This window comes from Mauremys reevesii, linkage group 3, assembly GCF_016161935.1.
Source record: "Mauremys reevesii isolate NIE-2019 linkage group 3, ASM1616193v1, whole genome shotgun sequence".
Classification (NCBI taxonomy): Eukaryota; Metazoa; Chordata; order Testudines; family Geoemydidae; genus Mauremys; species Mauremys reevesii.
Window position 1 is genome coordinate 74,019,197 of NC_052625.1, and position 27,781 is coordinate 74,046,977.

Genomic DNA, 27,781 nt, shown 5'->3' on the forward strand with positions numbered 1-27,781 from the left:
AGTATTAAGGGGGTTGGATCGATCCAGGGTGGGTTTTTGAGAACGGGGTAAAGGGGAGCGCTCGGTCTGGTGGTGGGAGAGGAGGCTTTTAATAAAGCTTTCAACTTATTATTTGAATATTTGAGAGAGGCGAGTTTTTGATTTTGTCCAGCTACGATTTGCCTCTTCCCACCACTGAATGAAACAATTAACCTCTTCTTTAGCCAATTTAGTTTTAGGTTGGCCGAGTTTGTTCTTTAAGACGTCCACTCGGTCTTGTTCCAAGATTTTAACAGTGGCCACTGAGTTTTGGGATCCCCCTGAGTTAGCCTAGACCATTTTTCCAGAAATTTACAGGAGTCTGGACCCATCCTAAATATATAATATGAGCCGGCGTTCGTTTAGGGAACTGTCCCGACTTGGACGTCTGGTTACCCATACAGGAGGACTTCACACACCAATCGCACAAGAAGGAAATTCGGGTTCGTGAGAGCAATGCCCGGTGCAACACACAAAAGGAGCCCACAGGCTACTGCCTCAATTGCCCTTGCTTTCACACCCAGGGATTTACCCAAAGTGTGGTGCGGCTGCAATTGTGCAGATTCCACTTACTCAGACCGCAGGGACAGGAACCCCTTGGTTGGCCGATCCCCGGACGGAGATGGCACCCAGACTCAAACACTCCACAGGAAGACAGATAGACACAGAGACAGAACAGTCCTCAGTCCGGACAAAACACAGAAATAATTACCTGACCAGATTCCTGATTTCAGATCCCGGGATCCCTACCAGAACAGAGTGGGAACCAACAGGTTCAATGGCGTAGACTTCACTGTGGTCGTGCACCTTTCTGTCCTGGTGGAGGACCGCTCGGGCCAAATGCCCAGGTGCCGGCTGCCACGGTCGTCCTACAAAAACAGTCAGGAATCACACAGCCCTAGTGAAGACGGTTGCCATCTCGGTGGAACCTCCAAATTGTCAAAGTTAGACTCAGGACTCACAGTTTGTCAGACCACTCTGTTTTATTAGCACAGGGCTCTGCTAATAACACCCAGATAATGTGAGCACCATGCAAGACACAAACTATCTTATTTATACAGATAAAAGGGTGAGAACTTAACAAGGTAACAAAGGAAGCAGAATCAGATAAGTTTACCTGAGCTAGGCATGCATATCTTATTTCTTTACTAACTATTACCCATCTTCTGTTAATGTTTCACCATTAGCACCATTGTTTATGCCTAATGTTTCTTTTCTGGCACCTGTATTTCAACATTTCTTATTTCTGCTTAAAGGTACATACAACATTTCTTTAATCCATTCTTACTTTTACAATATAATTCATTCTACTTTCACACATGTAAATCCTCTTTTCTCATTCTTCACCTCTTGTGCTCACAGATTTTCCCATTGTAAACTTGAACAATCTTCAGTTGAAAGGTCCACATTCTAGGGTGGAGACAATCTTAGATATCAGAGTTATATTCTGCACTTATTTCTTCACACACCACTTTTGCACAAGTCAGCTTTGTCATGCTATAGGCTAAGCTTTTCAAAAGTGATGAGTGATTTTTGGATGCCAATTTAAGCCATTTTAAGACAGTTTAAAGTGGGTCTGATTTTCTGAAAATAGGTTCATGACAGTTTCTAAAAACCTTTTAAGGATGGGCATCCAAAATCACTAGTTCTCAGTCTTATTTTAAACAAAGTTGTTTTTACAAGACTGCTATTGGTTATACTTTGAAAATAGATATCAAAATGCTTCTGTGGTCAACTGGAGCATTTCAGTATTATATGATAGGTATGGCATGTACAAAAAAGACATTGAGACAGCATCTGCATTTTGTATGGCATATTCTAGTTTACCATATAATTTCTGGGAGGTTATTTCACAAATATAAGGATACTTATTTCTGTTGGGATTTTGGAACAGTGCACTTTTAAGAGTTCCTGTTTAAAAGAGCCTCTCTTTTTGAGAACTGTTTTGACAGATTGCAGGTGTCTTAGCTCCAAAACGTAGACTTTGTCAGCAAACTCCACATTCTAAGGCTTTTCAGTCAGGGAAAAGTAACAGGGCTTGGAACTCAACTCCAGTGAAAGTTGACTCACTCAGGGTCCAATTTGATCCAGGGATATACACGCTATTTCTTATGTATTTCCTGCAGTACCCTACTTTTGCATTAATTTTGGTTCATTAGCTGACAAGACTGTGTAGCAATGGCTACTCCCCAGGCAGTAATAGGTTGCTCGGGGCCTGCTGTTCACTCTACCAGGCTCTCAGTCTGCTGTTATGTTTGGAACCAGGAAGGGTGGTTATTGATTTGGAAAATAAAGGAATTGTCAAGGTCAGACTGGAAGTACTCTGTGCGATAGACTCCCAAACTCTTAAATCATCTGCAATGTAGGACTAACTTTGTTCTTGTTTCATGAATAATAATCCATTCCCAATTAATTTTTTTCTGAGCAGAATCTGAAGTCAGATGAAACTTCCCTGTATATGTATTCACAATGGGGACTGTGAAAAGAGCAGGCATTTACACCATTACTGTGCCACCATCTGCAGGATTCCTTATACTTAGGGTGGGAAATAATATGGTAAATTTAATTACTACTCTTGAATTTTTAAGTAACTTTTACATTACCTTTCCCAGATTATAGCCCCCATCTAGTCCATTAAATCGTAAGTGTGGAGCCACAGTGGTTCCAATATGATGGGAAGAGATAGGTACTCCAGTTAATAGGTGTATTTTAAGCTATAAGGAGGTCTCCATTCTGATTACTTTGTAGGAGCTCTGTACTTGTCCTGATGAGCTCCTCTGCCTATGAGAATATGAACCTCCTTCCCCTCCTCCCAACCTATGGGAGCCAATTTGGTAGCAGGTGGCATCTTAATTCTGTTTAGTCACAAGAGCTATATTGCTGAATCTATCTGGAAGATTTCTTGTCTAGCATGTATTTATCTATCCACGTGCTAGAGAGGATACCTGATAGCTAAAACACAAACCTTTTTAAAACAGACTCAGTTCCCATTAACTAAAGCAGGAATTTTGCCTAAGGACCACAGAATCAGAGAATTAAACCATTAGATGTGCATCTGGTAGCTTGTCATTAATCTAAAAAATCTACAGCTAGTAGTGCCCACCCGCAGACAAATTTGAAAATGCATACCAGGCTATTTTGAATCCCAATATATGCAGTAGGGCCATGCTTTATTATCAGGCATAGGATTAGTCCTGTACATGTGATAATATTTCCTGAGGTTTCAGAAAAATGCCTGATTGACTCCAAGGAGCATATTGTTCTCTTGCTACCTACACAATTTCAGCTAGCACTGATGAGGGTTATTCCACCTATTAAAAATACTATTCCCATAAACATTTGCAAATACATTGAAATTTGTCTTAAGCAAGCTCTCAAAGAATGCTGAATTGGTTGCATACAGAAATGATCTTACGAAAGGTATTTTTGAGGCAAGGGTGTTAACTTGCACAGATTTCACTGTCTCATACTCTTAGTGATTTTAGGAAGTTCATGTAATCAGTTTGTAGGAACAGTACTCTAATTATGAATGGAAAGCCATGTCCTTCCTAACAGCATGCTATTTTTCTTGTAAAGATATATATTGGAACATATTTTAAACATCCAGCTCTTAATAACCATTTGACTGAAAATATTCTTCCCACACTGTTGGAGAGATCATAGTATATGCAATAGCTAAATTATGGCTCATTAGCTTCACAAATAATTGGATTCCTGAGCTGTAATGATGCTGCCTCTGGTGGGACACAACTGAGCATATCTGTTCAGGAGAAATTGCTTAGAGCAGGGTAGTTACAGCCCAAAGCTGGGTGTCCTTTATTACTAAGGCACACCAAACCAGCCAGACAGAGAGGACCTTGGTTTTACCCAATTGGCTAACCAGAAGTCATACAAGCAATTCCCTTAGACACACCAGTTTCCCAGTATCACCACCAGTGCCACTCATTATGGGGATGACTGGTTATGAAAACCAATACCCCAGTAAAAGAAAAAAAGAGGTTCTCCTCATCCCAAAGGACCAAGCCCCAGACCCAGCTCAATATATGTCAGAGCTTACCCACACATCACGCTGTTGCCAGTCCTCTAGAATCTAAAATCTAAAGGTTTATTCATAAAAAGAAATATAAATGAGCTAAAATTGGTTAAATGGAATCAATTACATACAGTAATGGCAAAGTTCTTGGTTCAGGCTTGTGGCAGTGATGGAATAAACTACAGGTTCAAATCAAGTCTCAAGAGTACATCCACAGCTGGGATTATCAGTCCTTTGTTTAGAGTTTCAGTTTGTAGCAAAGTTCCTCCAGAGGTCAGAAACAGGATTGAAGACAAAATGGAGATGATGCAGCTGCCTTTTATAGTCCTTTTGCCATGTGGCTTGTGCTTCCTTTGTTCAAAAACAAGCTACCCAGCACATGGCATGGAAAAACCTTAGAGTTCTGTCCATAGGCATATCTCTGCATGCCTTGCTGAGTCACAAGAGGTATCTGCATTCTCTCAATGGGTCAATTGTATAGCTGATGGTCCTTAATGGACCATCAAGCAGGCTAGGCAGCACTAATGCCACATTGTCTGGGGTGTCACCCAGAAGCATAGCACAAGTTTGAAATGCAGACAGGATAGAGCCAATATTTATAACTTTAAATACAAAAATGATACATGCATACAGATAACATAATCATAACCTTGTCATAGTCAGCTTACTTAACCTACTTTGTACAAGATTTGCCCACTGTAGGACTTTGGTTACAACAGTGATCTATATGGTCAGAGTTTATGTCAATAACGTCACAGAACAGTACTCTAATTATGGCTAGAAAGCTATGTCCTTTCTAACAGCATGCTATTTTTCTTGTAAAGATATATAGGAACATATTTTAAACTTCCAGCTCTTAATAGCCATTTGACTGAAAATATTCTTTCCACATTGTTGGAGAGTTCATAGTATATGTGATAGCTAAATTATGGCTCATTCACTTCACAGATAATTGAATTCCTGAGCTGCAGCAAATACAAATGACATTCCTTGAAAACTGAAGTCTGTTCTAAGTAGACCAGTTTAATAAAGGTGAACTGCCAAGTAAATATTACAAATTAGGGCTTTATGGTCTCCTCCACTAGTGTGAGGAGAAAAACTAGAAAGTTTTCCCAGCAATTTTATAGCCTCTTCTCTCTTGGGGAATGCCTTGACCCTGGTCTACACTATGGGGTTAGGTCGAATTTAGCCTTGTTAAGTCGATTTAAAAAATGACCGCATCCACACAACCAACCCTGTTCCGTTGACCTAAAGGGTTCTTAAAATCAACTTCTGTGCTCCTCCTTGGTGAAGGGAGTAGCTCTAAAATCGACCTTGCTGGGTCAAATTTGGGATAGTGCGGACACAAATCTATGGTATTGGCTTCAGGGAGCTATCCCAGAGTGCTCCAATGTGACTGCTCTGGACAGCACTTTCAACTCTGATGCACTAGCCAGGTACACAGGAAAAGCCGTGGGAACTTTTGAATTTAATTTCCTGTTTGATCAGCGTGGTGAGCTCAGCTGCACTCAGCAGCACAGGTGACCGTGCAGTCCCAGAATCGCAAACGAGCTGCAGCATGGACTGAAAGGGAGACATTGGATCTGATTGCTGTATGGGGAGAAGAATCTGTGCAAGTAGAACTCTGACCCAAAAGAATAAATGCAAATATATTTGCCAAAATCTCACAGGGCATGTTGGACAGAGGCTACACCAGGGACACACAGCAGTGCCGGGTGAAAGTTATGGAGCTCAGGCAAACCTACCAAAAGACAAAGGAGGCAAACAGTCACTCCGGGTCAGAGCCCCACACATGCTGCTTCTATAAACAACTCATGACATTCTAGGTGGGGACCCTACCACTATCCCACCACTGTCCGTGGACACCTGCAAGGGGGGAGTCTTATGCAACAGGGAGGAGGATTTTGTGGATGAGGATGAAGAGACTGAGCAACAGGCAAGCAGTGAATCCATTCTCCCTGGCAGCCAGGAACTTTTCATCACCCTACAGCCAATACCTTCCCAAGGCGGGATCCCTGACCCTGAGGCCGGAGAAGGCACCTCTGGTGAGTGCACATTTGTAACTACAGTACAGGGTTTAAAAGCAATAGTATTCATGGTCACCTGGTTGAAATAGGGGAATTTTTGTAAGGGAACAGTAAAAGGACCCCATTCATGCTGGGCTGTTTGCGTTTGGCTAAAAGGGATCATCCCGGAGAATAGCCACGTGGCAGGGGGAGCAGGGAAGGGATCACCCCCAGAGAATAGCCATGCAGTGGGGTGAGGACAGGTGTGTGCTGCACATCTACCCAAATACTGCAGCCCCTCCTTTTAAATGTGAAACCCAACCCATTGCTTGCTCTGGGAAAGGAGGGTGCTGCAGTTTGAAAACATTCCCACATGTTATGAAGACATAAGAAGCCAACCCAATCTTACTCTCCCTTTTTATCTCCCCTCAGGTGCAAATGTTTCTATGCTCCCCCTATCATCTCTGTCTTTGTGGTTATCACAGATTAGAAGGTGAAAAAAATGCACTTGCAATGACATGTTTTCCAAGCTGATGCAGTCCTCCCAAACTGATAGGGCACAGCTCAATGCATGGAGGCATTCAGTGGCAGAGGCCAGGAAAGAATTGAGTGAGTGCGAAGAGCGGAGGCAAGATGCAATGCTGAGGCTAATGGGGGCGGAAACAGACATGCTGAAGCAGCTGTTGGGGGAGCAAACGGACATGATGAAGCATGTGTTGGAGCTGCAGGAAAGCCAACAAGAGCACAGACCCCCACAGCATCAACTGTATAACTGCCAACCCTCCTCCCCTAATTCCATTGCCTCCTCACCCAGACACCCAAGAACATGGGGTGGGGGTGGGGGAAGGCTCTGGGCACCCAGCCACTCCACTCCAGAGGATGTCCGAAGAACAGAAGGTTGTCATTCAAGCAGTTTGATGTGTAGTGTGGCTACAATAAACAATGTGGCCTTGTCCTTCCCTCCTTCTCCACCCCACCCAGGCTCCCTTATCTGTTACTTAATTTTTTTTGTAATTATTAAAGAAAGAATGCATGGTTTCAAAACAGTAGCTACTTTATTTCAAAGAGGGGAGGGTGGTTGGCTTACAGGGCATTTAAAATAAACAACGGGGGCAGGTTTGCGTCAAGGAGAAAAACACACAACTGTCACACCGAAGCCTGACCAGTCATTAAACTGGTTTTCAAAGCCTCTCTGATGCATAGTGCACCTAGCTGTGCTCTTCTAATCGCCCTGGTGTCTGGTTGCTCATAATCGGCTGCCAGACAATTTGCCTCAACCTCGCCATAAACATCTCCCCCTTAATCTCACAGCTATTATGGAGCACACAAGCAGCAATAACAATGGGAATGTTGGTTGCGCTGAGGTCTGACCTTGTCAGCAAACAGCACCAGCGAGCTTTTAAACATCCAAAGGTACATTCTACCACCATTCTGCACTTGCTCAGCCTATAGTTGAACTGCTCCTTACTACTGTCCAGGCTGCCTGTGTAAGGCTTCATGAGCCATGGCTGCAAGGAGTGGGCTGGGTCTCCAAGGATAACTATTGGCATTTCAACATCCCCCACAGTAATTTTCTGGTATGGGAAGTAAGTCCCTTCTTGCAGCTGCTCAAACAGCCCGGAGTTCCTAAAGATGCGAGTGTCATGCACCTTTCCTGGCCATCCTACGTAGATGTCAGTGAAACGTCCCTTGTGATCCACCAGTGCTTGCAGCACCATTGAGAAGTACCCCTTGTGGTTTATGTACTGGTTGGCAAGGTGGGCCGGTGCCAAGATAGGGATAGGCGTTCTGTCTATCGCCCCATTGCAGCAAAGCCATCCACTATGACCTGCACATTTACCAGAGTCACTATCATTGCTAGCAGGCGGCTAGTGATTGCCCTGGCTACTTGGATCACAGCAGCCCCCAGGGTGGGGGAAAGCAACTCACAGAGTTCCAGGAAAGTGGCCTTATGCATGCAAAAGTTTTACAGCCACCGTGAATCATCTCATACCTGCAACTCTATGCGGTCCCACCAGTCTGTGCTTGTTTGCCCGGACCAGAATCAGCATTCCACTGCATCAGCCAGCCCCAGTGCCGCCATGACCAATTGCCACAGCCTGTGCTTTCAGGAACATCTGTGTCCATGTCCTCATCAAAATCCTCCTTATGCTGACATCTCTTAGCCTGGTTCTGCATGTACTCAAGGATAATGTGTGAGGTGTTTACAATGCTCACAACAGCAGCGGTGACTGTGAGCTGAATGGGTTCCCTGCTTGCCATGGTGTGGCGTCTGCAGGAGAGCAGAGTTGCAGCGGAAGCGGTGGATAACAACGGTTAGCAGACCTACTGCACCGTCTGCTGCCAGCAGGACACAACAGTGGCTGTTTTGCTGAGCTGAGCGGGCTGCACGCTTGCTGTGGTATGGCATCTGTGCAGAAAAAAGGCGTGAAATGATTGTCTGCCATTGCTTTTATGGAGGGAGGGGAGACTGATGACATGTACCCCAAACCACCTGCGACAATGTTTTTGCTCCATCAGGCATTGGGAGCTTAACCTAGAATTCCAGTGAGTGGAAACTGTGGGATAGCTACCCACAATGCACCGCTCCGTAAGTTGATGCTATTCACGGTAGTGAGGATGCACTCCACTGACTTAATGTGCTTAGTGTGGACATACGCAATCAACTGTATACAATCAGTTTTGAAAAATCAACGTCTATAGTATCGATCTAATTTCATAGCATAGACATACCCTTGGAGAACAATGCCACAAACAGCTCTTTGCTAAGGGTGAAACGCACTTTATTCAAACCCTGAAAAGCTTCAAATGGTCTTGTACTAAATTCACAAGGCATTTTTCCTTTTTAAAAAGATTTAAGACAAGCTGAGTTTTTCCTTTAAATGTTAGATGATATAAACAGCCAGAAATTCATCTGAAAGCCGAGATCTGGTCGTAGGCTGGAAAAAGTCCATTTGACATAGATTCACCAGCTATTCAAATAGAAGCCCTTCCTTACCCAATTTGAGAGCATATTGCCCTCCACTAACCTCTCCCACACTGTCACCATATGCTGCTTTCACAGCTGTATTCCCACTGAAACTAATGCTATCTGCCAAACAGCTTCATGGACTTGTCCTTTCTTGCAGACAGCAAAGAACTTGCTCGATATACTCTTAGCTTTAGTGGTTTGTCTGAAGCAAATTAATTGCTCACAGGAGTGAACAGTGGATATTAATTCTACAATTGTTTGATAATGGGCCACTAGACAAAATATATTTGAAGCCTTAGTCTAATATTTCTTGAATATTCTTCAACTTGTTTAGCTTTGATTGAAGGAAATGAACTTAATACTAAATGTTGCTGAAAATTCTCAGTGATGCATTGTTGGTATCACCAAGTAATGTTCTGACATACATTTGTTTGCTAAATGAAACCAGCTCAGACAGGGATTGCCAGTGGGATGTAAAGCATCTTATTAGCATGTTGTTGTTTCATGTTTTGACCAGAGGTTGCTACCATTTGATGGCTGTTTGGCCTTCCAAATGGGTGGAGGCTGCAAGTGGGTGTGGCTCCTCCCACATTTTCCCCCGCAGAAACAGCATGAACTCCAGGTAGTGCTGTCACTGTATTCCATATCCTTTTATTGTAAGTTCCTGCCCCCATTTCCCCAGCAATCCCCATGCAACAGTCTAGTTACTGCACCAGCAGCACTTTTTGGCCTCTCCCCAGGACCTAAAAGGAACACGAGCCCTGATCCACCCCACCATTTCCTTCCTGCCTGGATTGGTTCCTTATCCCTTCCGGTTTTCCAACCTGATTGCTTAATTACCCCATCAGCTTTCTCCAGGGGATGCAGTTAACATCTGTGTGATCAGAGTGCAGGCTTACCTCTTCACCCTCAGTAAAAGTGTGAATCATAAACAATATTTTCTTAGACAGTAGGAAAGGGAAAAGAAACACAGGAAACATACCTGAGTAATGGGGTTTTGGCAATTTTCTAGTTAAGCACACTGAAGTAGGGGAACACCACAGGGAGAGCCCTGAATACAGAATTTAATAGAATCATCAACAAATTGAGAAATCTTGTCCCCTCCACAAAAATGTCATTTTTTTGGTTTAGTTTTAGTAGTTCTGTGATTAGGATTCTTCCCCTCCTCCCTTGCTCCTCTCGCTCTCCAGTACCAATCAGTACTTTGAGAGTCTAATAACAACTCCCACTGCTTAAAGGAGATGATGTACTAAGTGCTAGCACCAAGGGGAAGCGTGGCATTGAGGCAGACACAGTACATATTGGAACAATGCTAACTGCATTTGAAGTGTGGAATTGTTCTGTACTATATCTAAGAGACAACTCAGGCTAGATTATCTCACAGGGAATAGGATCTGTGAAAAATGCATGCATGTGGTGTTTGGCACAGTTATGAGCACTTTTACTCATAGGCTGACTAGCCAGCATACCTCTAAATAACTCTCACACAACTATGAATAGAAACGTGGGAAAGAAACAGTTCATTGGACTAAGTTTTTTCACAAAAATACATTTAGCCTGAAGAATTCATTCCCACAGTATACAGAGGCTAATCCACAGTATACTAAGGCTACCAATACATTTCAAAACATGAGACCATTTGTATGAATAAGACTAGCACCTGGAATGTCAGTAGCTGAAACATAATTACAAAGGCCATCAATCCTTATACTTCAGGTTGTTAGCAGATAACCCAGCCAGATCAGGAATAAATTGCCAACCCCTCTCATCTGTTTAGTATTATGGAGTTAGGTATTTTGTAGGGTTTGACATTATTTGAGAGTCAGGAAGACAAAACTAAATCCTCTTTGTTTTGCTTAGACCTGTCTGTGCAAATGTGGGTGGAAGAAGAGGAAAGAATTCTAGATTATTAATGCTAGTGTTTGACTAATAAGAGGCTGATAGAGTTCAGCTATTCATAGTTGGGTAAGACATGTGGTGCTGCTTTTAGGTGCCTTGTTCCAGCTTCCAGACACAATACATTCTTCATTATTCTCTAACCTGAAGATACAAATATCACCCTAAATGAAACTATAATCTGATGCAGATTTATGTTCTGATCAAACATCAGAGCGATCATGGATCTATGTTTCCCTCAATGGTTTTTCCAGAAGTATCATGACAAAAAGGCAGGGAACTCCTGGGGTGGATGTTCCATTAAGTCCCATTTGCTGTCATCATATGATCCATCTAGTTCAGCATCCTATCTCAGATACATTTTCCCCAATGGGAAGGTGAAACTCAACTGGTACAAGTTCCTCTGAAGCATAGATGAATCCAGCAAATCAACATTTTTACATTGCTGAAACATAATCCTTCCTATAAGCCTCTTACCTGTGATCTGCCTTCGCTCCATCAATCCTGATGATGCAAGGATTTAGCTTTAGTATTTGGCAGAGATACAGGAGTATGTATTAGCTATGGAGACTTTATTCTTAAAATGTAAATTAATTAAACTATCCTCTGTCTAATGACAACATTTGAAAAATACAATCCACTGAAGATAAAGGATGGTTGAACTAAACTGAGCTGAAGCCCAATATAAAAAGGAGAATCTTTACAGTGAAAGCATTCTAAATATTGTAGGTAAATTAAAAGACAAAAAGTTACGGGTCACATCCTTACACAGACAAGACTTCCATTGACTTCAGTATGAGTTTTGCCTGAGTAAAGACTACAGGATTAGGCCCATAAACTTTTCACAATGAAATATAAACAATTTATTTCAGGAACTCTATTGATGATACATCAGGAGAGAATTTGGATGTAATTTGTAAACTAAATGAAAAAAGCAAGCACTAAATTTAATGAATATGTAATTGTAAAGATGAATACAAAGTAGGGAAAGTTACATGTGCTTTTATTTTTAACTGCATATTTGAAACCAGTTCTTCACTTCAGTTAATCACAGTTTACACCAAAACTAGCAGATTGAAAGGATTAATTTATATATAAACTTACTTTGATTCAACAGACCAGGCTTTAAGGGTAAGCTGATAGATATACACACTGGGTTCTGGGTTATCCAGAAAGTAACTCTGATGACAGATGTACATTCTGGAGATTCTGATAGTGCTGTCACTGTTAAGGTTGCTTTCCATATACACTTAAACGGGGCTTCACTCTTTTTGCTTTGTATGAAGAACCTACTGCAAGTGATCTTTGATTTAAGACTGACTTTTCTAAAGATCCTCAAGTAAATCTGTTAATATGTTCAGGAATTAATTAAAAGTGAGATCTTTAAGAAAACTTCTATTTGAGTCATTTTTGGGGCCTCTCAAATCAATGGCTTCTTAGTAAGAAGCGGCTCTACATATTCCGCCGCCCCAAGCAGTCATGCGCGGGAGGCGCCCCGGAGCCCCGGGAGCAGCGGACCTCCCGCGGGCTTGACTGGTGAGGGTCCGCTAGTCGCGCGGCTCGGCTGGACCTCCCGCAGCTGCGGGCGGTTCGCTGGTCCGGCGGCTGCGGTTGAGCTGCCACAGTCATGCCTGCAGGAGGTCCAGCCGACCTGCGCCACCAGCGAACCGTCCGCAGTCACGCCTGCGGGAGGTCCACTGGAGCCGCGGGAGGAGCGCCCCCTCCACAGTCATACCTGCGGCAGGTCCGGTCGTCCCGGGGCTCCGGTGGACCTCCCGCAGGCGTGACTGCGGCAGGTCCGCCGGCCCAATCTGCCGCCCCTGCCGGCAACTGCCGCCCCACGCGCGTGCTTGTCGCGCTGGGGTCTGGAGCCGGCCCTGCTTCTTACTAACCCTTTAAACCAGTGGTGGGCTACCTGCGGCCCGTCAGGGTAATCCACTGGGATTACAAAGCTCCACCCAGCAACTAAAATCCATATGATATTAGCATACAATTCTTTTCTAATTCCTGATAAGCTCTTTTGAAGCCCATGCTCTTCAGTGTAATTTGTTCCTGATCCCAAATTAAATACGCTGCCCTGAAGAACCTGTCATTAAAGAGCTTTCTTCCTAGTTGTCCAGAGAACCTCCTGTATTTTCCAGTATCACTTCGTTCCCCTCCTCTGCTAAAAGCTACTCTTCTTGCAAAGAATCCACTGAAGAAACAAATTGTGCAGGATTCAGGGTCAAGGTCACATACCTGTTTTTTTAAGTGCTAGACACAATTGTCTAGTCCTAGCTGCCATCTTCGTTTTCTTAATGATGAGTTTGCAGATTCCAGCATAGAAAGGAAGTGCTCATACTAAAAGAGAGCTACCTTGTTTCACATCCAATAGAGCTACAGAGTATCTGGTGCTTTCTTCTTCCACCATGCTTTAATCAGTTGAAGTTCATGAACCTCTCGTTACTTCTAAGGGATGTATTCTACTACCACCACCACCACCACCTGCATTGATTGTGCACCTTTCTTACAGAGATCTTAAAACAACATCTTACTAACATTTATTAAGCCCCCCAGTACTTCTGTGAGGTAACCAATTAATATTATACATATTTTACTAATGGATACTTTAATACAGGATGTACGAAGGCAGAGACAACAAATTACATCTATCTTCAAACATGCTTATATGCTCCTCTAAAATTAATTTTAATATGGTGCCTACTGAGACTACTGTTAACATATGTTATATTTGTTATCCTTGAAGCTTTTTTCACTTTGGGAAAAGGTTAAGCCTTAGTCATCTATGATTAACTTTGAAGATTTTATTTAGGGCACAATGGATGTTCCCATTTCAGGGAATAATAAAACCTGCATGTTCAACAGTCTCACAGCAAAATAAAAGCATGATTTTGATAAATACAAATCTCCATGCAGAAATCAAACATTTTATGTGCATGACAAAATATCCGTTCTTCCTATTAGAAAGGACATATGCAAATTCTGTTAGAGAGATTTGCATCCAACCATACTGAGTGCTATGAAATAAATACATTTGTGTTTAGGCTTTGCTGTTAAGAGAAGAGACACTCTTGCTAAATCAACAGTGATAGCACAGGGCTTCGGTTGACTGAAGATTGCACTATGTTAATAAAATAGACACTGATCATTAATTTCCACAACTCACGTAGAGTCAAATCCTGCAGTCCTAATACAGGCAAAACTCCCATTGAAGAGAATAAGTCACAACAAAAGTGCTGGTAGGATGCACTGTTCAGTACTGACCTTAATCTAAGACTCCAGTCATGCTGCATTCATTAGAAGTGTGGGCTTGAAATGTGCCAACAATTCAAAAGAAAAATATGGTATTGAAACTCCCACCGTAGCTTCTGTGACAGTTCAGCTGTCAAAAGTTGGAATTCTACCCATTTATGTTGTTTGGGAGATTTAATTGTGCCTTTCAGAACATTCAAATGTTTTAATTGCTTTTAAATTTAGTCTTCGCTCTGAATTTCCTGGGTTTCTAATAGGTGGTGTGGTTTATGACAGCATTCTTTTACAGTGGTTTTACCCTTAAATGTACCTGCAACATTAACCCCTGCTTAACCAAGCTGTATTTATGACTATATAGATTAACCTGGACCCTTCTTCCTCTTCCATATGCCACACATAGGCTGTGAAGTTCAAAAGTTGCACAGCAGTCAGATTCTGAGACCCTTACTCGCTTTGAATAGTCCCTATGAAATTGGTGGAATTATTTGTGGAGGGAGGTGCCCTTAGTAGGCTTAAAGATGTCAGAATTGGACCCATAATGTGTAGTTTTGCAGTGTCTGATGGTAAGCTTCCCCTGCTGACAGACTACTAGTGGGGTAGTTGTTCATGACTCTACTTAATGACCACAATTAGCTTTCTTTATTTCTCCTTACAGGAATTGTTTCCATCATGACCCTCACTGTTCTTGCCTACGAGCGCTACATTCGAGTCGTTCATGCAAAAGTGATTGATTTCTCTTGGTCCTGGAGGGCCATCACCTACATCTGGTTGTACTCATTAGCTTGGACAGGAGCACCCCTTCTAGGCTGGAACAGATACACACTGGAGATACATGGACTAGGTTGTTCAGTGGACTGGCAGTCAAAAAACCCCCGTGATGCCTCCTTTGTGCTCTTTTTCTTTCTTGGTTGCCTAGTGGCACCTGTGGGGATCATGGCCTATTGCTATGGCCATATTCTATATACAATACGAATGGTGAGTTGAAACAAGCAAGCAGCATTTGCAATGAATAATTTCAATGAAAAGGTAAATGAGTAATTGGTCTTGGAGATGTACATAGTCCAAGGTTTTATTGATAAGATATCTGATAGAAAAGTTTATGTACATAAAGGGTGGGATTTTCATGCCAAATTTCCATTCATTTTAATGGGAATTTGGTATCTAAATCCCTTTGGCAACTTTGACAATTTCAGCCTAGCGTACAGTGCTCCTTATCTCATGTAGTATCTTTACTTTCCATTAATGTGCCTCATTTTTTCCTGTTCCCTTTCATGAAAAGCAGAATCTCATTTTGAAGGCTATTAGAAAAATTACCTAGAGATAAGATACACTCCCCACCCACGTCAGAAGTATTGAAATAAAAAAGTCTCATGAGACTCTAAAAAGAATCCTACTATACAAATTTGATAAAGCAATAACATAAAATATTACTGCTAGCATTAATTGGAACAATAGGAATTTCCCTTTGATGACATTGTTCAGTAATGCTAGAGACCTGGGGTAGGTATGCATTGTTTTTATATCCAGTGCATCCCTTTTACTTTGTGAGCCATCAGTCTTTTGAGGCAATAACCCAAACACCTCTTCTTTGTAAAATGCAGTTACTATCACGGATGTTTGTTCAGATAGTATTCTACATCTAGGTCATCAGTTCTAATTCAGTCCAAATCTGCCATAATTAGAAAGTTATGTTTGAGTTTGGTAGTCTCAGTCCAGTTTACAGTGAATCAGCATCTCTATCAAACAACTATAATAGTAATTAGGGAGGTATGAGTGTTACACACGTACTTCTCATCTCCTGAAAGTCACTTAGCTAATGCTGAGAGCTGAAGTGGCATAGAGAATGAACTATCATCTCCCCTCAAGAAGTGGTGCCACCATGTTAGGGTTATAAATCAATTGGCAGAGCAGCATGGAGAATCTTGTACAGGAGAACCTCCGTTACAGACACCTCGGGAATGAAGGTTGTCCATAACTCTGAAATGTTCCGTAATTCTGAACAAGAAGTTATGGACTTCAGCCACGGGGGAGGGGGATGTTGGGGCTGCAACTGCAGGGGAGGGGGGAAAAGGGAGTCAGGGCTTCTGATCCTTGGGGTGCCAGGGTTCCCAACCGAGGGCTCAGGGCTTCTGTCCCATGGGAGTACTAGGGCACAAGGCTTTAGAGGCTTGAGGGTCTCCACGGCTCCATTCCCAGCTTCAGCAGGTGCTGGGGCTCTAGTTATGGGGCAAGCACTGGGGCTGAAACTGGCACCCCCCCTCATAGCTAAAGCACTGAGCTCTGGTGCCCCACGTGGGGCTGAAGCCAACAACGGAGCTGCAGGACTGAAGTGCTGAGCCTTGGAGTCCACAGCGGGGCTGAAGCCAGGAGTGGAGCCATGAGGCTGAAGCCCCGAGCCCAAGTGCTCCCCCTGGTGTAAAGCCCTGAGTCATGGTGCTCCCAAGGTCAGAAGTCCAGAGTCACCCCTGCCCAGTGCCTGGGATTCCCCCTCCCCCGCCACGGGTGCAGTCCCAACCCCCCTTGTCTGAAGCCCAGAGCCCCAGGTCTAAAGCCCGGAGGCAATACAGTATTTGCTAGAGGGGGGTTGTCTACGCTGCTGCCTGATTGCTTACTTCCAGTTCCACAGGGAGGGTGTCCTGTTGACTTGTAAGTTCATGACTCTGGTGTTTGTATCTTTGAGGTTCTACTGTACTGGCAATTCTCATGCTATGCATAGTCTATATAGATAGAAGAAATAAATCTCCAGGATTGTTCTTTCAGCACCAACATATTCATACAAAATTTGAGGAAAAAAAACATCAGCCAGAGACTAGAAACTTCCTATGTTAATGGATGGGTGCATGTTAGTTTCCTAAAATACTTTCATTTGAATGAAAAAAAGGTAATCTGAGGTCATTTGATGTGTCATTCTTTAGCACATTCATTTTCCTGTATCTCCTCAAACTATATCTGCACCTTATTTACTACACATCCTAAATGAGCAGGAAACACCTGTTCAGCTGCAAAAGAACTAAAGAGTCTTGAAATGGGATTAATAGTCTCTGCTCCTAAAAAACTATAGGCTAGGGAATTGATAATTAACAAAAACTAAGAAAAATTAAAAGCTATTTGTTGCATTTGTTTTCAGCCTTTTCCCTTTCCCCCCCTGCAGCTTCGCTGTGTTGAAGATTTTCAGACCATTCAAGTGATCAAACTCCTAAGATATGAAAAGAAAGTGGCTAAAATGTGTTTTTTAATGATTTCCACATTCCTTATCTGTTGGATGCCTTATGCAGTGGTCTCTCTTTTAGTAGCTTCTGGCTACAGCAACCTTGTAACTCCAACAGTGGCTGTTATCCCATCTTTCTTTGCCAAATCAAGCACTGCATATAATCCAGTCATCTACATCTTCATGAGCAGAAAGGTAGGTTAATCACAAACTTACTTACCTGAGCAGTCAAAGAAAGCATATGACACAGCTGTGAGGATTATACTGGATGTGGAGTCCAGTTTTCAAACTTGAACACTTAAATTAAGAGCAGTTAATCACTCTCATTAGCAAAAGGGTCAGAAATTGGGACTGAGGTGTCCAAATACCCACCCGAGCACACAAATATGGAATTATTACATCACATCCTCCCCATGGCAACAGTGGCAAACAGAGCAAAAACCAGACTCTTCCATTCCTCTCTGTTATTTGCTGCTGCTTCTATCCCAAATATGGAAACAGATATCCAAACTTTAGGTGTCCAAGTTTGAAAGTGTTTAGCCCAATATGTCCTTTAAAGCAGATCAGACTGGAAACGTATCCAAATTGCACCCTTATTGCACCCAGAACTTTGGTGATTCAGGGGAAGTTCAACCCAGATCAGAAGCATCCCAGAACTACAGCACAGCCTCTACATCCATCTTTAATTTAGAACTGCTATAGCAATCTAGGATTTTAGCATCCTCTGCTTTACTGTTACAGTTTAGCAGGTTGCTGCAGTGCTCAGGTTAGAGTGTGTGAGAGAATCTAGATTGGATTAGAGAAATAATACTTAACTCTTGTATAGCACTTTTCATCAGAAGTTATCAAAGCACTTTACAAAGGAGGTCAGTATCATTATCTCACTTTACAGATGGAGAAACTGAGGCACAGAGAGATGTGATTTGCCCAAGGACACCCAGGAAGCCAGTGGCAGAACCAGGAATAAAACCCATGTTTCCTGAGCCTTAGTCCAGTGTCCTATCCCCTAGAACACAGTGTCTTGGTTTTACTATGAATTTAAATAAAACTTCTGCAATAAAATCCAAGAGGTATGGATGCTTTGAAACAAAAACAAAAACCCACAAACCACATATATTTGACTATGGAAAGTTTTACACAAAGTACCGATGTGACACACTCCTGAATTAATACTTCTATATGGAAAAAATAAGTATTATTGTAACCAAAGGTATATCCATTAATATTAAGATAAGGATGTTCCCTAGAGCTGACTGGGAAAAAAAAAACATTTTTGGTTTAAAAAAATTTCTAGATTTTAAAATTTTGTTGTGTCACAAATTGGGGCAAAGAGTCAAAAGTTTTGAATTTTGTTCATGAAGTTTATTCCAGAAGTTTATTCAGGCTAATCAAGAGGTTTTGTTTCATTTTGACTTCAACCTTAATTTTTTTTACAAATAAAATACAATATTTCTAAACTAAAAGTAATTTCAAAATGAAAAATGAAAACATTCTGTTCTGAAAATGTTGAAACAGAATGTTTTGACATGTTTAAAATATTCCAGTTTCAATTATTTTCAAAATGAAAATTTTGTCAAAAGTGACATGTTCCTGTGGAATGTTTGCTTTGCCAGTTTGGTATTTTTCCAATGGAAGGATGTTCAGTCAGAATAATTTGTGAGTCATAATGAATTGCATTTTGGAGCAATTGAAACAGGGGAACAAAACAGAAAACACTTGCTTTGTATGAGAAAATTTATGGAGATTTAATTTTATAGGCTTCTTTTCTAGTCTTTCTTCTGAGCATTAGGCTACTTCAATAGTGGCAGTAGCCAACTTATCTGAATAAGCTTTTACAGGACAAAAGAAAATGGAGATTTACACATCAACCTATTTATAAAGACACTTGTGAGGAAGCTAGGCATCTCTATGAAACATCACTTGCATCATAATAAAGATAAACACCACTATGAAGCAAAGCATCATTTGGAAATAGCCTGCACATTGCAGCCCCTCTAAACAAACTTCCTAGTTTACTTTAAGCAGAGTTTCAATACACAGTTCTCTATATACACGAAGTAGCATAATGTGACAAAGAAAAGAGAAATGTGAATGTTTTCTGAAAGGCCTTCCCTGACTTTTGGCTACCTTTTAGAGATGAAGTTTTCCAGGATCTCTCACTTGGGCTTTCCAATCATATACGTAAAGAACATTTGGAACTAAGTGATTTTGATGTAGCAGCTCTGACTCAATCCCCAGATCACAAACTGATTCCCAGTACAATAGCAACCACATAAACCCCTGAAGTTCACGGGGACCCATCAACTGAGTGAGATTCTGTAGGGTTGATAACTATACATGGGCTTAATTCATCCCAGACATAATACCTAGAACTGGTGGGAAGTTTTCTGACCAAACGTAACTACGTTTAATTGGAAAATGCCAATTCGTTAGTCCAAAATGTTTGGTAGACACTACTGCAGATTAGACAATTTTTGCCAAAACACAGGCATGTTTCCATTGGAGACCTGCTGGGGTTCCAGCGTGAGCAGCTCCATAGCAGAGAACCTGGCTGGAGTCATATTTCCAGGTACTGTTAGGCTCACTCACCCCACTCTGCAGTTGGCTTCCCAGCCCCTGAATTAGGACTAGGTCTCCACGAGCTATCAGCAGAGCCCTAGGGATCATTGGAAGCAGGCTGTCTACCAGGCAGTATTCCCCAGGGACACAAAGATGGGGAAATGATTGCAGAGAGTAGCCCCTAAAAATGCTAAGGGGTCGACCACCAAGGACTCTTCCATCCAAGTCCTGAAATTGAAGCAGGGGTGCTGGGGCTTTTTCAGAGCATGGTTTTTGTGGAAATGCCCAACCACAATTCCACGGATTTCTTTAGATCCCCTTCAAGATGTTGCCAAATTAATTTGTTTTGTGTTAAACTGATGAGTTATCTCAGGGATCAAGTTCACTTTGAGTTTTTCATGTTTGTGAAGATTTGGAAGTACTGTACACATATTTATGGTGAAAGTAAAACCATATTTGCCACATTTAACAGTTCTACTCTTGGAAGCCTTAGAATTCTATCTAATCAGGAGAGTTGCCACGGAGTATCTTGCACTACATATCTGTAAAGTAAGATCACATGTTTCATAAATGATTATGTTTAAATGGGACAGACGAGTGCAGATCACATCCCAGATCTAAATCCATTAGTATAGGGAAGCATTTAATAGTTTTCCTTTCCACTAATATTTTTACTCAAAGGGAAATTAGTTAGTTCATTGTTGCCAACCATTGGGATGTTATTGCAAGTCCATAACATTTGGCATTTAATAAAGTTCCAGTTTCTGGAGCCATGCAAATCACAGGAAAAAATCTCAGATTTTTTTTTAAATAGTTGTAGGGTAAAAAAAACCTTAACATTATGAACTGTAGAGGCTCCAAAATCTTGATTAAGCCAAGATCATGACTTTTCAGGGTGCCTGACTGATGATTTTTGAATATTTGAAGTTAGCAATATTGAGTTAATGAAAAAAAATTATTAGAACTATTCTACAGCAACATATGCACAGTAACCAACCCCACCACAGGGTGGCTCTGGGAGTGCTGTGGTACACCACCTCCATAGTGTACTCAGAGCTGAAAGGCAAGCATTGCAGGCTGCCTTGCCCCCTCTCCGTAGCCAGCTCCTAGGCTATTATGCCTGGCCTACTGCTCTTACTTGCATGCAGCCTCTCCAATTAGCTCCCAGTCTCTCCTAAACCCAGTTCCCTGTTACCGCCTTTTCCTGTTCTCGAGGGATTATGGAGCCCTCTACTGGCAACATATTTAACTGAGAAACAGCGATCTCAACCAGCTAGTTGGTCCCCTCCAGCTCATTTGAGTGTGTGGGGTGCATAAGGAAAAGGTATCCAGTAAGTTCATTGCATTACTCCTGATAATTCAAAACCAGTTGGCAACTACAGAAACTGGTATAACAATTCACTGAGAACTACTTGATACGATTGTTATCACTGGATGCATTTTGAAAGTGAGAGCTTTGAAAGGTGTAATTTGAGTCTAATTTTTCCTCTTTGCAGTTTCGACGATGCCTTTTGCAGCTCTTGTGCTTTCGCTTGCTAAGATTCCAGAGGACCGGGAAAGAAATACCAGCATTAGGAAATGAAAAGCCAATAAGACCAATAGTTATGTCCCAGAAAGCTGGGGTCAGGCCAAAGAAGAAAGTGACTTTTAGCTCTTCCTCCATCATTTTTATCATCACTGGTGATGACACCCAGCAAATGGACAACAGCAGCAAACACAATGGCACGAAAGTAAATGTGATCCAAGTAAAGCCACTATAGGGACTAAGCTACAACATGTGTCAGAACCTGAATGGACTTTAGCCAATTAAACTGTTTGGTCATCTCCTTTGATGATAGTGTAATGAAGAAAGCACTGTCCTTCAGCTGCAAAATACTGAAACACTTCAGTGGATGAAACTCTGAACAATTTAATCATGGTAACCGTATAGAAATATTTACATTTGTACCCAACATGTTGCTGGACTCTGAATTTTTTAAAACATGATTAATCAGGATTCCTTGCAACATAGACTTACCTGGGAGTTTCAGAAGTAGGACTTGGGTTTGCTGACTAGAACCTGATCTTGACAAAAAAAAAATTGACTTTCAAATTGCCCCCTCTGCAGTCATACACAGTACAAAGCCAGTACAAAGTTGCCCCTTTGTTTAGTCAAAGTTGTTTTGCTGTTGTTTTGGTGCTACTCATTAGGTGCCCTTAACCACTTTGAGAGGTGTTCCGGAGAAATAAAAATATATATATTTTAGAAAAAGGGAATAAAGGGACTGATAAAGAGATGACAAAAAGGAGAGTATCAGAAATTTTACACACCACTACACCCTGCTCTAGTGTAAAAAACCCAACCAAACAAAAAACAGAGGAAAATATAGATTAGCAGGGATTGAAAACCAAACCAAACTCATACACACATTTATCATTTCATGGAACAGAGGCCCTGACTACTTTTTGAAAATTCAATCTGCTGTGATATTTTTGTGAGAGTAGCAGATGTCAACCAACTGCTTCTGCTTAAATTTCAAATCTGAGTAATAACTTTTCCTTCTTAAAATACACTCAGCAGAACAGTTACAGAAGTTGCTCTGTACTTACTTTTGTAAAAAGTAATGGGAATTATTGCTGGCACAAAATAGTTGCAGTGCTGCACTCCAGAGGTAGCTGCATTTCAGCAGTAGGCAAGTAATTCCTATGTTTGTTGGGCTAGAATCAACACATGGGACTTGAGTCTCCTCTCCACTACATTAGTTTTACACCAGTGAACTGTACATAAATCAATGGAATTTCCCTGATGTGTAATGGAGTAGAGAATCAGGTCCCTGGACTCCCTGGATGGGCGTTATTTTAGGCCACCCCTTCAGCACTTGCTGCCAATAGGGCAATATGGAGCCCCAAGTATAACTTGCAGCTTCTCCACTCTGATGGAAACCGGAGGAAAAGCAGACAGTGGGGTAAAGGGACCAGGCTGGACACCTGTCTGCACTAACAAGAGTTGATCTGGCCTGAAAGAATTAAACTCTCAAAAAAATCAATAGGGACCAGAAACAAAAGTTCTCAGCGGGAGTCTGATCCTTGGAGATACTGACTGAATTCAACTCACATTAAAGTGACTGACCCAGTCCCCCTCCCTTTCCGCTTTCAAAAAGGTATTGACAGGTGGTACTAGCTTGGAGCAGTCTTTGAACTCCCCAGACACAAGAAAGATTTTTTTCCTTGTACTATGCAGGGATGCAGTGGCATGAAGTACCTTGTACACACACCCCTCTAATGTATCTGCACTGGTAATCTGACTCTATATGCAATGTTTTAAACACACACACACAAGAATATATAAACAGTAGTTCATCTGGGAAAGGGCACAGGTGAAACACTTGTCTACTTCCCTCCCCCAATAGGCATTGATTTGAGCTGTTTCATGAATTCAGATACATGTCCTTAATGTAAGTTATCAGTTTCCATGTCCAGGACCCTTTTTTCCCCCACCAATAATCACTACCTATGCACACTTGTTTTTACCAAAGAGAAAGAAATGCCCCAGAAATCCATATAAATTACCATCCTTTCACAGAATGTGTATGTTTGATATTTTAGCATTTTATGTATCTTGAGCCTTTTATGAAAGATTAAATTTAGCGTACTTATAATACATTAAATTATGGTCAAGTATTTTCTCCTTTTGAGAAGGAAATGGATCTTAGTACCACCTACTAGACAAATATAGAGTTTCTGAGGAACTGACAACAATATCATTTCAGCTTTTGGACAAACATTTTGCCTTTTGCCCTGTTGAAATTGCACAGAAAGCTACTGATTTATTTTATAAAGAACTCTCATAAAATCAACCTTCTTCAGAGAGATACTGTCATGGATTTTAACCCCCAGGTCACATGGGTAAGGAGTTACCATGAAATTAAAAATAAATGAACTACTAAGATTTAAAAACAAATTTCCCCCTGCAGTATTTGCAACCCCAAAACAATATATATTATGAATGTCACCATATATAACAGTATGATAAAATAGTAAATGAAAAACAAATAGTGAAATTTACTAGAAATTGGTTATTTCTACACATAAGGACATTTTAAAGAAATACTAGTCCTGAAATTGATTTGTATATTGCTCTTATGTGTTTAGCACATTGGTATCCCATTTCCTCACCATTTAGCTCCAACATTATTTTTGTTTCTTTGATAAAAGCAGCTTTGATGCAGACATTACAGCCAGCCACAAAATTCAAGGATGCTAACAGGCGATCTTGAGCAAGAAGATATTTAATATCTTCCATTTCTGATGTCCCCTGAAGTAATTGGCTTAGTTTGTAGCAAGGGAGATTTTTAACTACAGGTGACCTCTTGGAGTCCCTCAGATCCCTATATTTCTATGGTTCCTCAGTCTACTCTGAGGATGATCATAGCTCATTAATCCGTTTTATGGGAGACTAAGAGCCCGATCTAGCAAAGTGCTGAGTGAATGGAATGGGATTTAAGGGTGTTTAGCAGCTGGCAGAATAAGGCCTTTAACTGTCTAAAATAACCAAAGTACAAGAGGAAAAAGATAAGAAAACGTAGGAAAGGGAGAAGGAGCAAAAAAAAAAAAAAAAAAAAGTTATAGAATTTAGAAATTCTTTAGACAAGCCTGTTGCAGAGCTGAACTTTCAATCCATTCAGTGTTTAAAAAGAAATAATCCAATTTAAGATGTTAAATTTAAAAAATAAGACACAAATTTCAACTAGAGTGGCTAGAGCACCGTTATGACCTCTTGTCAGCCCAGTTCATTTAAAACGTTTTTTTCATGGATTATAGCAATATAAAAGAAACAGCAGTAATAATTTAGCATACAGAAATCTATTAATAGCTCGGCAATTGCAGTAGATTTAGAGGGTGAAATTAATTTGTTGTGCGGGGGATCAGCTGAAGGCCTGCTGCACCACACAACCCCCTCATTGGGGCTTTGTGGGGAGACTAGACATAGTATAGCAGTTGAGGGGCACCTCCACATCTCCTGCATGCCATGGAAGTGGTCCCCAAACCAGATCTACAAAGGCAGGTGTGAAGGGTTGTGGTGAGTGTTGAGGATCTAGCTGCTCCAACATGCTGCAAATAGTGTGGAGGAGATTTGGCAACTATTCTGCTCCCCCCCTATAGGGTAGAACCTGTGGGGACAGGAGAGCTATGCTGCACCCCACTCCTTGGGTTATGGGGTGGGTTTCATCACTTCACCTCCCACAAAGAGTTGGATTACTTTGGCTTTATGCAGAAATGGACTTCATTCATGAGGAAAGGCAGAGCCTAGTCCTCCTCTCATAAGGTTACTAAAGATAAGTCAATTAAGTACTAAGCCATTACAAGCGAACTATGTTTCCAATTGGTATGCCTTAACTGAAGAGATTACTGGAGCACTGCATTACGTTTAACCATCCAGAAAGAACAGTCTAATCATTGTCAAACTGGGGGAGGGGAGCAGAACTAGTGGGCCCTCTGGGGGTCTGTCCAGGTACTAGTCAATATTTTCATTAATTATTTGGACAATGTTGTGGAGAGTGTGCTTATGAAATGTGTGGATGACACCAAGCTGAGGAGGGTTGCAAGGACTTTGGAGGACAGGATTCAGTCTTGATAAATTGGAGAATTGGTCTGAAATCAACATGATGAAATTCAATCCAGACAAGTACAAAGTACTTCAGTTAGGAAGAAAAAATCAAACACGCAAACATAAAATGGGGAATAAGAGGCTAGGCAGTAGTACTGCTGAAAAGGATCTGGGGTTTATAGTGGATCACAAATTGAAGGTAAGCCAACAATGTAATGCAGTTGTGAAAAGGCTAATACTCTGAGGTGTATTAACAATGTTTTGTATAAGACACATGAGGTAATGATCCTGCTTTACTTGGAACCGGTGAGGTCTTAGCTACAGTACTGTGTCCAATTCTGAGTGCTACACTGTAAGAAAGATGTCAACAAACTGGAGAGGGTCCAAAGGAGAGCAACAAATATGATAAAAGGTTTAGAAAACTTGTCCTATGAGGAAAGATTTTTAAAAATTGGTATGTTTCGCCTTGATAAAAGGAGTCTGAGGGGGACCTGATAACAGTCTTTAAACATGTTAAGGGCTGTGATAAAGAGGGCTGTGATCAATTGTTCTCCATGTCTACTGACGGTAGGACAAGACGTAATCAATTTAAATCTGCAGCAAGGGAAATTTAGGTTAGATATTAGGAAAAACTTCTTAACTATAAGGATAGTTAAGTTCTGGAATAGGCTTCCAAGGAAAGTTGTAGAATCCCCATCACTGGAGGTTTTTACAAGCAAGTTAAACAAACACCTGTCAGGGATAGTCTAGGAGGTATACTTGGTCCTGACTCTCTTCAGGAGGCTGGACTAGAACTCTCAAGGTCCCTTGCACCCCTATGACAAGGGTACACTTCTCTATGGCTTCTACTACCCCAGCCTTCAGCTCAGGAAGAGGATATAGAGTGCACAATATTGAGAGAGAGAAAAGGGGCAACAAAATCTAGTAGTAATAATGGAGGCTTTCAACTACCCACATATAAACCAACAGTTAAAATATTACAGGAGGACAAAGATTGGAGAACGAATTTCTTGACACCTTAACTGACTACTTTTAATAATAGCTAGTTCTAGAGCACATTAAAGGAGGTTCTATTCTCAACTTAATCATGTGTCAACTCACAAGAGTTGATTATAATTATAACTATAGTAGACACACTAACAGTGGCCACAGTATTATCAGATTCAAATCTTAAAGGAAGGAACAGGACCAAAAACTAGCATGCTGACAGTCCACTTTAGAAAGGGGCACTTAAAAAGAAAGGAGAGAAAACTAGTCAAAAAGGCCCCAAGATCTAAATAAAGACAGACTCCTTCAATTTGGCATGAAATCTACTTAAAGATACAGTAACAGAGTCTTGGAAGTCATGGATATCCCTAATAAGAAAAGAGAAAACAAGGAGGCAAGGAGGTGGCCAGTATGGCAAAGTGGTTAAGTGCAAGAGGTTATTCAGGTTAAACAGAGATCCTTCCCAAACTGGAAAACCAACCTCAGTGAAGCCAACCAAAAAGATCATCTGGCAGACATTTTCAAAAGCATTCAGGAGCACAAGTCTGATTTTCAATGAGATTGTACTCCTACTTCCCTCAGGAGCTTTTTGAAAATCTCACCCACACAGTGCAGCAGAAGGAAATTAGGAGAGATGAGAAGGATTATTGAAGAGCAAATTGTCAAAGGTTTGAGACATTAACGAACGTATCAGAGACAGGAAGCCTGCAAGAGAACTGGTCAGTTCACTGAATCACTGAGGATAAGAATGTTGCAGAGAAGGTAAGTGATTTCTTTGCATCTGTTTTCAGCCCAGAAGATGTTGAAGAAATGCCTACTCTGGACTCACTCTTGTCAGGTAAGAAAGATGGGATACCATCAGAGACCATGTGTCAGAAAAGGAATAAATGGATAAAGTAAAGAGAATCAAGTGTCCATGGCTAGATGGTATATACCCAGGAGTTCTGAAGGAGATAAGAATGAAGTGGCTGAGCAGCTAACAAAAAGATGAAATCTCATTGACAGCAATGACTATTCTGGAGGACAGAACTGCTTGAAGCAATAATTAATAAAAATAGAATTGTAAAAATACAGGCGGACTATAATATGGTCTAATTATCATGTCTTCTGCAAAAGAAAATTGTGCCTAACTAATCTACTAGAATTCCTTGAACACATCAAAGAAACAGAAGCTAAAGGAGAACCAGCTGACAATGTTCATCTGGACTTTTTCAAAAGCCATTGACAAAGTCCCTTAACAAGAGGCTGGTAAGGAAATTAAGTA

General features: G+C 41.3%; 1 protein-coding gene across 3 annotated transcripts in view; it reads left to right on the plus strand.

Annotated features, from left to right (window-relative positions):
• The window catches only part of OPN3 (opsin 3), a 29,784-nt gene extending 6,155 nt beyond the window's left edge, over positions 1-23,629 (plus strand). Inside the window, exons 2-4 of one of the 3 annotated variants that reach the window (XM_039531589.1) lie at positions 14,832-15,151; positions 17,304-17,579; positions 21,440-23,629. In XM_039531589.1, the coding sequence (XP_039387523.1) occupies positions 14,832-15,151; positions 17,304-17,579; positions 21,440-21,703 (860 nt within the window). In that variant the 3' untranslated portion in view covers positions 21,704-23,629. Of the gene's footprint in view, positions 1-14,831; positions 15,152-17,303; positions 17,580-18,276; positions 18,423-21,439 lie in introns of those variants that run through there. The other 2 variants (XM_039531590.1, XM_039531591.1) reach the window with 2 other exon arrangements.
• Positions 23,630-27,781: the final 4,152 nt, after the last annotated feature.